Here is a 12,576-nt window from a genome sequence, read left to right on the forward strand (position 1 = left end):
TGAGCCAGACTTTCTATGCCAAATTATGCACGAAACGCCCTGAAAATCAGTGGAAACTAATCTTATTGAGTGATAAATGCAAATTAAAAAAGAGTGAAGCCACGTTAATGACAACGTGTACAACCACTGGAGGTGTGAGCAGGAAAAACGGAACAATTGACGGAAAAAGAGTGGACTTTATACCAGTTTTTAAATTGTGTTGATAGGTCACGTAAAACCAGAGTTATGATATAAATATATGCAATGTTTGGTTTTCTTCCTGAATACGATCGTTGTTCATATTTACTGCAGGAAGAAACGGTAAAAACGGCGTTTTATAAGGAAAACGCTCGAAAGCCTGTGAGCAAAGACAAAACCAAAAAACCCCCACCCTTTCCTATTGGTCGAAAAATGTACCATGTCGACCAATCAAAAAATGGTATGGCAACATGGCATTTATTGTTTAGGAAGGGGGAAATTGTAGGAATGACGGCGTGTTTTGAGATGTGAGAGATTTGCGCAAATCTTGTGTAGTTAGTGTGTAGTGTAGTCAATAGTTTTGTGTGTGTCAGAACAATGAGGCGACTGCTGAATTGGAGTTTGAGTTATGTAGTGTTAACATACTACACAGGTCATGAACAAGATTTTTTTTTTTTTAATTTTCATTGTAAGTGGGCTAAAGCAGTTAATTAAAAGTAGTCTAACATAAATGTAAATGCTGTAATTTGATTATTTTAATAAACCATGTAACTTGGATGGATTCGATGCTGGCGTGACCACAGTGCACACGTCTGCTGTTGCTCACAGTGGTCCAAGTGTCTGCTCAGGGAGTTTGTGTGTTTGCTCAGACACATGAAAAATTAGAGGGAACATTGTTCTACAGCCATCTATAAAACACGGTAGAGGCTCTGCTGGGGTTTTGGAGGCTTCATCATTTCTGCTTTCATAATTTTAACTAATTATGAAAGCAGAAAAGTGTGATTGGATTTTTATCCACAATGCAATACCACAAATAAAAACATAGATCTACAGTAGAACATTAGCAATTATGGATTTGCTTCCCCAGAGCCTGGAGCTCAACATTATTGAACCAAGATTAAAGACTGAAGGGTCATTTATGTTTAAAATAAAATAAATAAGTCTCACCTTCCTCCGATCCACCTTTCTATTTGTTTTCTGATAAATAGAAACACATTTTAGAAAAGAAGTGGTGAAGCAATTATCATACATGATCGTTTTGTTTTATTTAGGGGGATGTTTTCTGACGGGAACTTCTCTTACGGGATCGAACCTCTTGGCACTGGAGCGGTAAGTAACTTCCGGCGACGCCATGAAAAGATGTGAAAAGACAATGCGTTCATATTTTTTCTTTCACTTTTATTTATATATTTATTTAAGCAGGCCACATGTAATAGACTCTCTTTCAGTAGAGGACTTTGAATCATGTTTGGGAGCTGCTTTGTCAGGTCTCACTTTCTCACAGTATCTCCGCTCTCCATAACTTACCATCAGTGTTACTCTATCTCTGAGTTTCTGAGTGGAAAGTGTTGAATATACACACAATCCACCACCACGGAAACATTTCCAGTGTCTGAAAAGAAGCAGATTATCTGCTGGAGGCAGGTGAGCGAAGGAAAAGTTGACAAAAAGAAAGTTTGGCCCTTTACAAATATTCAGATTTTGATCTTAAAAGAGTTGCATTTAAAATAAATGGAGATTCAACAGAGTGACTGATGTGAGTGGGATAAAAGTGTTTAGAGAGGAAGAGGCTGAGCCTTTTTTTAAATTTTTTCCATTAAGGCTCAGTGATCGCAGTACAGCTCAATTACATAGACTGGAGAGATGAATCAATAGCCTCTCAGCTCATCTTCAAACTCCCTCACTCTCTCTCTTCCTCTCTCCTCAGCTCTCTCTCAAATGGGTCATTTTCATAAAGTATTTATCCCCAGCTCAAGTGTACCACTGTGTCCAGTGGAGTTGCTGCCATTATGACAGCCCTGTGATTGATTAAATATGCATCAGCACTTTCTACTTTTTTTTTTTTTCTCCACACAGAAGCTTTAAGTTCACAATGAGAAGTCCATTCATGTTTCCTATGATTTAAGCATATGTTTTTCTAAACTATATTTAATACTTCAGCAGCATTAAGATCCATTAACTGAATGCTTTCTGCAGTTTCACGTCTGTCGATCAAATCCCAGTACAGGTTTTCAAGGCTTAGATTTCCACTTATTCCAAATCTCTACCGGCTGCTGGTTCACTTTGAATTTTTTTTTTTGCTTTTTTTTTTTTTTAACATTAAAAATTATGACACATAAATCCCAAGATGAGTGACATATACACATAAGCACAGGTCCTCTGAGTACCTGATTGAAGCTCAATTCCTCCCTGGTCATAAAAGAACATGTTTACTTCTGTGCAGCATCCCATAAACATCTGGGAACTGAGGAGAGCAGTTGCTGGAGTTTTGGAAGAGTAATGAGATCAAATATTTGCCTGACATGGGATTCTAGCTGCTCAGCAGTCTGGGCTGCAGTTAGGCCTTCTACTGAAAAGACATGCTGTTTTAATGGATGCAGTATGTGATTTAGTATTGTCTTGCTGAAATATGCAAGACATTCACTGAAACAGACGCCATTTGGATGGGAGCATATGTTGCTCTAAACCCTATATATACCTTTTTAGGTGTACAAGCTGCCAAATCCATAGGCACTAATGCACTCCTATAGCATCAGGGATGCAGGCTTTTGAACTGAGTACTAATAACAACTAAAGAGGTCCCGCTCCTCTTTAGTCCTGAGGACTGTGTTAATATGCATTTGTGGATGGCACAATGAACTGTGCTCACAATTATTTCTGGAAGAGTTCCTGAGCCCATGCAGTGATTTCTTTAACTGACTCATATCTGTTTTTAATGCAGTGCTGGTTGAGGGTATGAAGATCACAGGCATCCAGGACTAATTGTGGGGTGGGAAACTTCCCCACAGATTTCTCCAGATTTTTAGAATCATTTAATGATTTAGCATCATTTACTTTTGCACCTTTTGTTTCTACGTCTCCTCTTTTTTTGAGACCAGTTGGCTCTGCAAAGAAGATTCAGGCAGTTTTTCAGCCCTCGATAATATTTTTTTTTCTTTTAAAATAAGGATTTTGCTGATTAGTGAAAAAAGTAAACTAGACAAAACAAGAAAAAGACTGGCTGCTTGTGTGTGGTTCTTTGTTCTTTGTTGGCTTCCCTTGCTGCATTTCAGCTACAGAAAAAAATTGACATTCATTAAATTGTTTCCATCTTCCTCTCCCTCTGTGTTCTTCCCTGTCGCCCTCCAGGAGAAAAATGACCACGTTGTGTTTCGAATGCCTAACACTGACCTTTTTCCACCTCCCTGTCCAGGTAAGTCCTCTCATTTTTTTTCTCGTACAGTAATTTCCAAATGTCAGTATTCATATAAGCTCTCATTGGTTTAATGATAGAGAAATTCACTATGAGGAGCTGTTAGTGGTGGGGAAAAAGATACATTTAAAAATCTGGATCTTATTTTGATGAAACCCTGACGAGACGCAGTTTGTTACTAAACCTCAAAGGCTGGTGCTATTCCTTGTTTGGAGACGACACTTTTGTCCTTGACAGTTATCTAATGCAGTCAAATGTTCTGTAATGCAAGCCCCTGTTTGGTTCTGCTTCTTCACTCCCTTCACGTTCAGTCCTCAGGTTGTCCATCTGTCCTCCACGTCCTTCCTAAACGTCTCATTTGGCTGCGTTCCTTCTCCACCTCACCCATTTGTCCCTTACTCTTCCTCTCTGGAGTCACCTCCCCGCTCATTCCTGTTCCTCTGTGCCTCTTCACCCCTAACTCTCTCCATTTGTGCTCATGCGCTCCCCTTTTTTCTGCTCTCCCTACCACGGGCTCTGATATTGATTTCTCCTGCAGATCACTGGACTAAAATACATGGTTGCATCCATCACTGGAATGATAACAGCCACTTTTCCCTCTCAGTGGTGTCTGCTTATGTGTTGCAGGATGCTCCATGAACAGCACAGAGGCTAAGATGCAGTCACGCAGGCAAAGCGAAGAGGATGGCGAGCTAAGCGATGAAGTCAACTGGTCTACCGAAGAAAAGCCGATACTCACAGAAGGTCTTCGACGCTCAAGAAGACAAGTCAGTTTTCCTTCAAGCTCTGATTCTTCATCTGCACACACACCTCCAAACACACAGTTGGCCCGCTGGGATCATGTTGGCAGCAGCAATGCTGAGAGAGTCACCAACAGAGAATCATCAGTGAGGAGAAATTAATATTTTACAAATAAGTCAGATGATGATATGACTCATTTTTAATTCTGATTAAAAACAGTCCTAGGAAAAAAAAAAGAGAGAGAAATTCTGAGGCAACATCTCTGGAATAAATTTGAACTCTGTTTTGACTTGTAGACTCGTACAAAGAAGTGAAGGTGTGAAGTTGAAGAGATGTCTGTCTGGGCGACAGCCTTTATGGTTCCTCATTAATTTTACCTTCACAGGGTGAATGTTTGGCTTTGCACAGATGTCTGTATGCATCCTTCAGGCTAACTCAGAGCAGACTTAAAAACAACTGTAATAAAATGATTTTTTGCCTGTAACTTTTCATCTTTCAACATTATCCAAAGTACTACAAATTAAAAAATGACCTTCAGTGGCAGCAAACCCCATTTTTACCTGTGATCAATGGGCTCTTTCATGAGTGCAAAGCTGGTTTCAGTTGAGATAAGTCAGTCTCGTGCTCTCTGGACTAATCACACTATAATAAAGTTAGAATCTAAATGTGATGACAGTTGTTTGCTCAACATGCTGTACTTAGGTCTGAGTATTTAAAAAAACAAAAAACAAAGAAAACCCACCTGAGCACATTTATTTTTCAGAGCCATTTTTTTTCTTTCTATCAAACATCTAAAGCAATCATGCTCACGCTGAAGTCGATCTTTTCAGGCACAAGTAACTAAAATCTGCTTATGAATGAATGATCTCCATGTTGTGTTGCCTTTTCAAGGACACACTCTAGAGTTTCATCAGTGTCAGCATGTGTGCACGCATGCAGTGTGAGTAATAGTTCCACCTGCTGGTTTTGTGATGTGTGTGTGTTGTGGTGTTCTGTCTGTTTATCTTGTATCAAGGTTAAAGTGACAGCACGCTCAAACGTCTGGCTCTGTGGATTTTATTTTGCCCTCTTCCAGGTGAGGCGAGGCCAACGCACCGTCCAGACTGAGACCAAGTACATCGAGCTGATGGTGGTCAACGATTATGAACTGGTATCTGTGAACCCGGCAGCTCCCACAAGTTCTCTTTTGCCTTGTTTGAGTAACAGGAGTGATAATAATTGATTGTGAGTCTTGCAGTAACATGGTCTTCTCTTTTTAGTTTGTGCAGTTACGCCGGTCGACCACGCAGACGAAGATTTTTTCTAAATCGGTGGTGAACATGGCAGATTTGGTGAGGAGTTTATTTTTATATTTTTAATAAGAATAGTTTTAAGCCCTGCAGCAGATAAAACCTTTGATGTTCAGTGCTTAAAGGACAGGCGTAGATGGTATAAATGTAACAAAAAATCTGTAAGTTTTTAAATGTTTTTGAGTTCTTGATGTTTTGATTGTTTTCTCTTTAAGCATGGCTTCCCTCATATTGAATCAGGGGCTCTCAAGCTTTCTTTATGGCTGCTGCCACATTTCAGAGGCTTTTCTGGCAGATGAAACATTTCTGAGTTGGACAGCTGCCGTTTTGTATTTGGGGAAAGTCCTACAAGCCATTTTACTGTGACTTTGTTTTTAAGCCATGTCCATTATTATTTCTTTTTCTCAAATGCAATAGGTTTTCTTTGGACATTGGCTGCTTTTTCACTCTTTTTCATGTATCTGACCTTTTTGAGAGGAATGTTTAACACCCATAAATCATTCAAGCACCTTAATCAAGGGATGTGTCTACACACATGACAGCTTAGCAAAAAACCAAAGAGGTATCTTAAATGGTGTCTTTAGGCATGTTGTTACTAGCAGTCTGTTGCTAAAGCACATAATTTGTTATAATTTCTTTAGTTTAATCTATTAAAAGTGGCAAAAATATCAGTTTGACAGACATAAAATAGTATTTTTGCACCAACAAGGTGATTCTCAAAGAGCTGCCAACTGAAAAATGGGATTGGCATGGAAAAGTGGAGGACAAAAGAAGTAGCCACAGTATGTGGAAGTCATGTCTTTAAGAAATGGGATGAATTCAATCTTGTTAATTTGAACCAAAAATATGATCAGTATGTACGGAGGAGGTGGAGAGAGCTACAACAGTGAGTGTCTACAGCCATTTGTAGCTATTTTTTTTTTTTTTTTTTTTACTCTGATTGACAGTGGCCTAAATTCTTAGCATAACAATGATCCCAAACATACTGTCAGTGCAGCAAAAGCATACCTGGATAGAAAAAGCAAACAAAGGAGCACCATCAGTCATGGACTGGCCTCCACAGAGTGGGCCTCAACATTATTTAAGCAATATGGGAATTTTTTTGACAGAATAGAACAAAAAGCAGCCAACATCCAAAGAGGAGCTTTTTTTTTTTTTGTCCTCAATGAGCCTGGTGATATATTTCTGAAGGCTACTTAAAGAAATCACAGGAAAGCTTGACTAGTAGAGTTCAGCCTGTGTTGAAGAGTTAAGATAATCATATTCACTCTCAAACTTTATTTTTACCTTTTATACTATTTTTGCATGTGTATTTGCACATGTTTCAATAAATGGCCCATTTATTTCCCATTTTCCTGTTAAAATATGAAGAAATGAGGGCTGAGCCAAGACTTTTGCAGAGTATTGCACATCAAACAGAAGTGAAAATGTTGCATGTTTAGATTTTAAGTAGGACAAATGGTGCTTATAGTGGAGGATGAATTATTTTGGAGATGTTTATTATGAACGGAGTAAAGCGATGAACCTTTACAGTCAGAAACCTCAGAGCACTCACTGTGAGCCTTTTGTATCATTTATATAAAAACCTTTTTCCTGCTGTGTGTGGAATGGAGCTGATTGCATATGATTATCCTCTAAAACAGCCAATTGAAGAGCAAAAAAAAAATCACTCCATGCTTTTGTCCTCAGCTTGTGAAACCCTTCACTGGCTGGGAACAGTGACGGTTTCTGTGGCAACCAGCTGTTGCCTTCCTTCTTCACCACTGAAGTAGATGGATACAACTGTCTCCATTATATGCAATATTGCACAATTTAAATCATTATTATTCATAAATATGAATTAATATAGCACATTTAAGCGTAACAGATTGTATCCAAAGATTTCAGATGGAATTATCTGGAGGGTTGATCTGGAGTTAACCAGCTCTGACAGGGATTTTTAGGTAGACGGCAAAAGCTTACATTGGAAACGTTGCCAGGATGAGTGAAAGATGGTTTACATGTTACGGTCTAGCTGAAGCATCTTTAACCAGCTGCACTGGGAATATTAGTGATTTGCATATTCCTCCAATATGTATGAATACTGAATGACCTCCTACCTAAACCATGACAAATTTAGCTTTGACAAAAGATTTTATATGGAAATTTAATTTACACAGCTTCATGAAGCTGTCATTAAAAGAATAGACAGAACCATCTAAGACGAGCTATTTTTCTTTGAGACTGAGCTGTTGTACTCTATTATAAAGAAGGAACTAGTCCACAGCCTTATCCCACAGCACCCTCTTCCTTTCAGAGGGGTCTACTGCAACTGTTCACAGAAATTGGGCACTTAAATGATTGATTACATACCAGGTGAGGATGCACAATCACGTGCTGATTATCTCTTTTAGATCTACAAGGAGCAGCTCAACACTCGCATCGTCCTGGTAGCCATGGAAACCTGGTCGTCTGAAAACAGGGTCGCTGTCGGCGATGACCCGTTGCTCACCCTGCGTGACTTCATGAAGTACAGGAAGGAGAGCATCAAGGAGCGCGTTGATGCTGTGCATCTCTTCTCGTGAGTCTTCCTTTTCTTGTCCTCATCCTCCTCCGGCTTGCTCTCCTTCTCTCCTAACAGTCTTGTCTTTGCCACAGTGGGAGGACGTTCATGAGCAGCCGCAGCGAGGCAGCCTACATTGGGGGCATCTGCTCGTTGACTCGGGGTGGAGGGATCAATGAGGTGACATTTGTGCTCTCTACTGTCTACTAAACTTCTAAATATTGATATTTGTGAGGATAATTATTAGCGTGTTTGATTGTGTGTTTCTTCAGTTTGGCAGTGTGGGTCCTATGGCCATCACATTGTCTCAGAGTCTTGGTCAGAACATCGGCATGCTAAGGAACAAAGAGCGAACAGCTGCTGGTAAAACTCAGTGTAGAGCTGAACTAAAGTCTTGCACAAGACTCACATTTGAGATTAGAATACTTTGGCATACAGAGGAGATCATGTTAGACTCAGTGACTGCAAGATAATCAGATCCTGTGGCTTTAAAACGAGCCCAAATCATCATCCCTCCACCACCATAAGAAATCTAATAAACAGCACTCATTTAATTTGCCCACTGAGCTTATTCTTATACATTTATCACTGAGCAAACGCATCATCTCACTGTTTCAGGTATAACAAGCACATCCTCAGTTTCAGCACAGGCTTGTTTTTCTTTTCTCCAGGTGACTGCAGGTGTCCAGATCCGTGGCTGGGCTGTATCATGGAGGATACAGGGTAACAATAAATTAAGCTTTCTGTACATTTAGTAAGAATTCTGAGCAAAAACAGATGTCTTTTGATTTTCAACAGATTTTTCAGTTAATTGATAAATTGCTAAATATTTTCTGTTTCTTGTGTTAATCAGCTACTACCTGCCAAGGAAGTTCTCTCGCTGTAGTATAGATGAGTATCTGCGTTTCCTCCAGCAGGGTGGAGGCAGCTGCCTCTTCAACAAGCCCACAAAGGTGAGAGATAGTCAGTTACTATCAGAGGCTCTTAAGGTCAAGATTAATCTCTTTTGTAGGGATAGAAATATAAGAAAAACTCTCATCTCTTGCTATAGACTGAATGGATTCACATTGTGCCTTTTAGAAATGTGTTTTTACCGTCTGTTTCCCACGTAGCTCCTAGACCCATCAGAGTGTGGCAATGGGTATGTAGAGCTTGGAGAGGAATGCGACTGTGGATCACTGGTGGTGAGCATAAACTAATTAATTCAACGATGGTTTAACTAGTTTTGTCTTTATACTGTGTTAGATTGTAAGTGTAGGTATTAGTTATGAGTTTGGGATGTGAGGACCTAAAAGAAAACACTCTTTCCCTGCAGGAGTGCACCCTGAGTGGAGCCAACTGCTGCAAAAAGTGCACTCTTACCCATAATGCCATGTGCAGCAATGGGCTCTGCTGCAGGGATTGTAAGGTAAGCTGTTTTAATGCATTAAACCATAATTCTTTCCATCCCCAAGATCCCTGTGCTGATACCTTATCTGAGAATATAAGGTTGCATTTCCGTCAGGCTGATTGGAAATGCTACGATGGTGCAAACTGATATAAAATCTTGGTAGAGGTGCAGCCAGTGTTGCTGGTTCATTAACAGAGGACTGTTATTTCCTCCATAACTGAGGCAAAATTAAATATTTAAATGGAGCTCGACTTCTGTGGGGAGGCTGACAGAGCTCACAGCTGTAGACCAGCTTTGGACTTGGAGGAGCTAACTAGATAGCACAGATTGACTGTGTGTCCATCTCATTTTCCGTGCACCATTCCTCCACATGTCTCACATTTGTGTTCTCCTCTGCTGCTGCAGTATGAGCTGAGAGGGGTGACGTGCCGCAGTGCTGTGAATGACTGTGACATTCCTGAGACCTGCACGGGAGACTCGAGCCAGGTGAAAAAGAGCACCCTGCAGAGAAATTCAGAGATCTAACACCCACAGTGACTCTAAAAAGGCAGATGATGTTATTTCTCTTCCAGTGTCCCCATAATGTCCACAAACTGGATGGCTACACGTGTGAAGATGGCCAAGTAAAGTTCAATTACAGTTATATTTAATAGCACATTCTTCCCCCCCTCTCTTATCTGCTCTGCATCTTTAATTCCTCTCTTTTTCCCTGCCAGGGTCGCTGTTATGGAGGTCGCTGCAAGACCAGAGATAGCCAGTGCAAGACTCTGTGGGGCTTCAGTAGGTTTGGATTTGATAATGAGCTTTATTTCTTGATTTATTTTTTTATTGCCCTTTAATAGCTATTCATGCTAACGCTTTTCTTTGGCCATAACCTCTGTGTTTTTACATCTTCTTAATAAGTTAATTGTAACACTCACTGTAATAAATGCGAGTTTGTTCTCTTTTCCCAGACTCAGCTGACAGATTTTGCTATGAAAAGCTGAACTCTGAGGGCACAGAGAGAGGAAACTGTGGTCCACACTCCAGTGGCCAGGGATGGGTGCCGTGCAATAAACAGTCAGTGAATATAACTTTCTGTGTATAACAACAGAACTGTGACCTATAATTAGATTATATGGAATATTTTTAAGCTTTTATTGTTCCATCTTCTCTCGGTTTCCTGCATCAGGGATGTTCTGTGTGGTTTGCTGCTTTGCACCAATCTGACAGACAGACCGAGATTTGGCGAGCTGCAGGGAAAGGTCACCAGCCTGACCATCCACCATCAGAGCAGATACCTGGACTGCAGGTGAGGCAGCCTGATGAAATTCAAAACCTCGGCATGAAAAAATATCAGCTTCATCTATTTTTTTTTTTTTTTAAATTTTAGTTCTTTGTCCGTAGTGGATGAATGCACTCAGAAAATTAGCCTTTTGGAAAAGATTGCACATGAAGACATTATTATATTAGGTAAGCATGATTTGACATAACTGTCTGACCCACAGGGGTGGTCACGCAGTGCTGGATGATGGCTTGGATCTGGGCTATGTGGAAGATGGGACACCATGTGGGCCGAACATGATGTGTTTGGAGCGTCGCTGCCTCCCCGTTACCACCTTCAACCTCAGCACCTGCCCTGGATCCTCATCCTTGCGTATCTGCTCCCACCACGGGGTGAGTCCACAACCGCCATCTGTCCCACCTCGGAGCTTCCTTTGTTTCAAATTTGGACTTTAGAACGTCATCTCATTTATAAAGCTTTGACTATGTTCGTCCTCTGTGTCCTGCAGACGTGCAGTAACGAGGTGAAGTGTATCTGTGATCCAGACTACACCGGGAAGGACTGCAGTGTGTTTGACCCGATCCCAACCCCCACCTCGCCAGATGGCCCAGAGAAGTACAAAGGTAACCTCACAGAGCAGTTTAGTCCTTTCATCAGACAGACTCCGCACCGCCAGCTCCACTAAAGTAACAGAGCTCATTTGCTTTTTGATCATCTAATCATTTGCAGAAGTCGGTTTCGTATCTGAAGTCCGTATCTGAAGTCCGTATCTGAAGTTCATACCTTTCATGCTGTTTAAAATGATGTGCTTTTTATAATATTTAGTTGTTTAATAATTTATTGAAAAGATGCGACAATTAATTTAAAAAATTTTTTATAAATAATTAGTGCATTTGTTTTCTCTTCAACAACAAACTGCAGCTACAGTGAATCCAGCAGAGCTTAACAACATGTGGTTGCAAAAAAGGAGACAGAACAAAGAAAAAAAATTCAAAATAAAACTTGGAGGAGTAATAATAGACTTATTTAATTTTTTAAAAATAAACAAACAGAAAAATTAAGCTTTGGTTGGAGTTGTACTAGGATTTTCTAAAGTTTCATTTTTGATCTATGAACATGAACTAAAATGTTTTAAAACAGAAAATCAAATACATACACACCTACACCCTTACCCTTTCTGTAATTTATAACCTCTGTGCACTACCAGATTAATTTAAATTAAATCATCAAGATTTAATTGAAGTGCCGACTGTCAACTTTAGCAAACTATTGGATTTACTGTTTGGAAATTGGAGCCATTTTTATGCAGCACCTCATTTTCAAGAGGAGGAAAAAATGTGTAATTGTCCAAATAGTTAAGGACCTGACTGTATGTGGTGCAGAACATGAAGCCTATTTTATTTTCCATATGTACATAATGCGTATATTAACTACCCAAAAAGTGACTTATTGGTTCTCAGCACGCCTATATGCCTCTTCCTTCGCTCCCACAGGTCCCAGTGGTACCAATATCATCATAGGCTCGGTTGCTGGGGCTATTCTGCTGGCGGCGATAATCCTGGGGGGAACTGGTTGGGGATTTAAGTAAGAGCTCTGGCATGCCTCCGTCTGTGTGTGCCTGCCGTGTTCCTTCTGTCAGCTAACGTAGATGCCTGCCTGCAGCTCGCTGCTGAACGCTTCTCTGCTTGCAGCCTGATCCATACTCACCACAAGAGAGCATGTGGGTTTCTTCTTAAAGCGGGTGGATGTGCAGTAGATGGTTCACCATCTGTGGGTATGTCGAGGGATTTGGCACGAATGAAAGCATTTCAGTAGCTTGCTGTTTTGTTTTGTTTTGCTTTGTTTACATAAAATCTTCCCTGAAACTTGCATCATGGCATGAGATGATGATGATTAGAATTTGACTCCTATTTGAAGAAGAGTAACAAAATTAGGGTTGGGCTTGTTGGCTGAGCTTTTTGAGGACAGGAACTTGTTGAG

General features: G+C 40.3%; 1 protein-coding gene across 3 annotated transcripts in view; it reads left to right on the plus strand.

The window, feature by feature from the left end:
- Positions 1 to 12,576, plus strand: part of adam11 (ADAM metallopeptidase domain 11) — a 34,968-nt gene that overhangs the window by 13,161 nt on the left and 9,231 nt on the right. For 2 of the 3 annotated variants that reach the window (XM_086303717.1, XM_086303716.1), the window contains exons 6-25: positions 1,230 to 1,287; positions 3,307 to 3,370; positions 3,998 to 4,137; positions 5,187 to 5,261; positions 5,371 to 5,442; positions 7,794 to 7,960; positions 8,038 to 8,122; positions 8,215 to 8,305; positions 8,614 to 8,665; positions 8,796 to 8,895; positions 9,055 to 9,126; positions 9,258 to 9,350; positions 9,738 to 9,818; positions 9,905 to 9,955; positions 10,049 to 10,112; positions 10,286 to 10,391; positions 10,504 to 10,623; positions 10,820 to 10,988; positions 11,105 to 11,219; positions 12,090 to 12,180. In XM_086303717.1, the coding sequence (XP_086159843.1) occupies positions 1,230 to 1,287; positions 3,307 to 3,370; positions 3,998 to 4,137; positions 5,187 to 5,261; positions 5,371 to 5,442; positions 7,794 to 7,960; positions 8,038 to 8,122; positions 8,215 to 8,305; positions 8,614 to 8,665; positions 8,796 to 8,895; positions 9,055 to 9,126; positions 9,258 to 9,350; positions 9,738 to 9,818; positions 9,905 to 9,955; positions 10,049 to 10,112; positions 10,286 to 10,391; positions 10,504 to 10,623; positions 10,820 to 10,988; positions 11,105 to 11,219; positions 12,090 to 12,180 (1,866 nt within the window). The remainder of the gene's footprint in view (positions 1 to 1,229; positions 1,288 to 3,306; positions 3,371 to 3,997; positions 4,138 to 5,186; positions 5,262 to 5,370; positions 5,443 to 7,793; positions 7,961 to 8,037; positions 8,123 to 8,214; positions 8,306 to 8,613; positions 8,666 to 8,795; positions 8,896 to 9,054; positions 9,127 to 9,257; positions 9,351 to 9,737; positions 9,819 to 9,904; positions 9,956 to 10,048; positions 10,113 to 10,285; positions 10,392 to 10,503; positions 10,624 to 10,819; positions 10,989 to 11,104; positions 11,220 to 12,089; positions 12,181 to 12,576) is intronic. The other variant, XM_086303714.1, reaches the window with a different exon arrangement.

Source organism: Aulonocara sp. 'chitande type north' Nkhata Bay, linkage group LG8 (genome assembly GCF_057382095.1).
Source record: "Aulonocara sp. 'chitande type north' Nkhata Bay isolate Kocher_YH1m ecotype deep benthic linkage group LG8, A_spYH_male_GT1.1, whole genome shotgun sequence".
Lineage (NCBI taxonomy): Eukaryota > Metazoa > Chordata > Actinopteri > Cichliformes > Cichlidae > Aulonocara > Aulonocara sp. 'chitande type north' Nkhata Bay.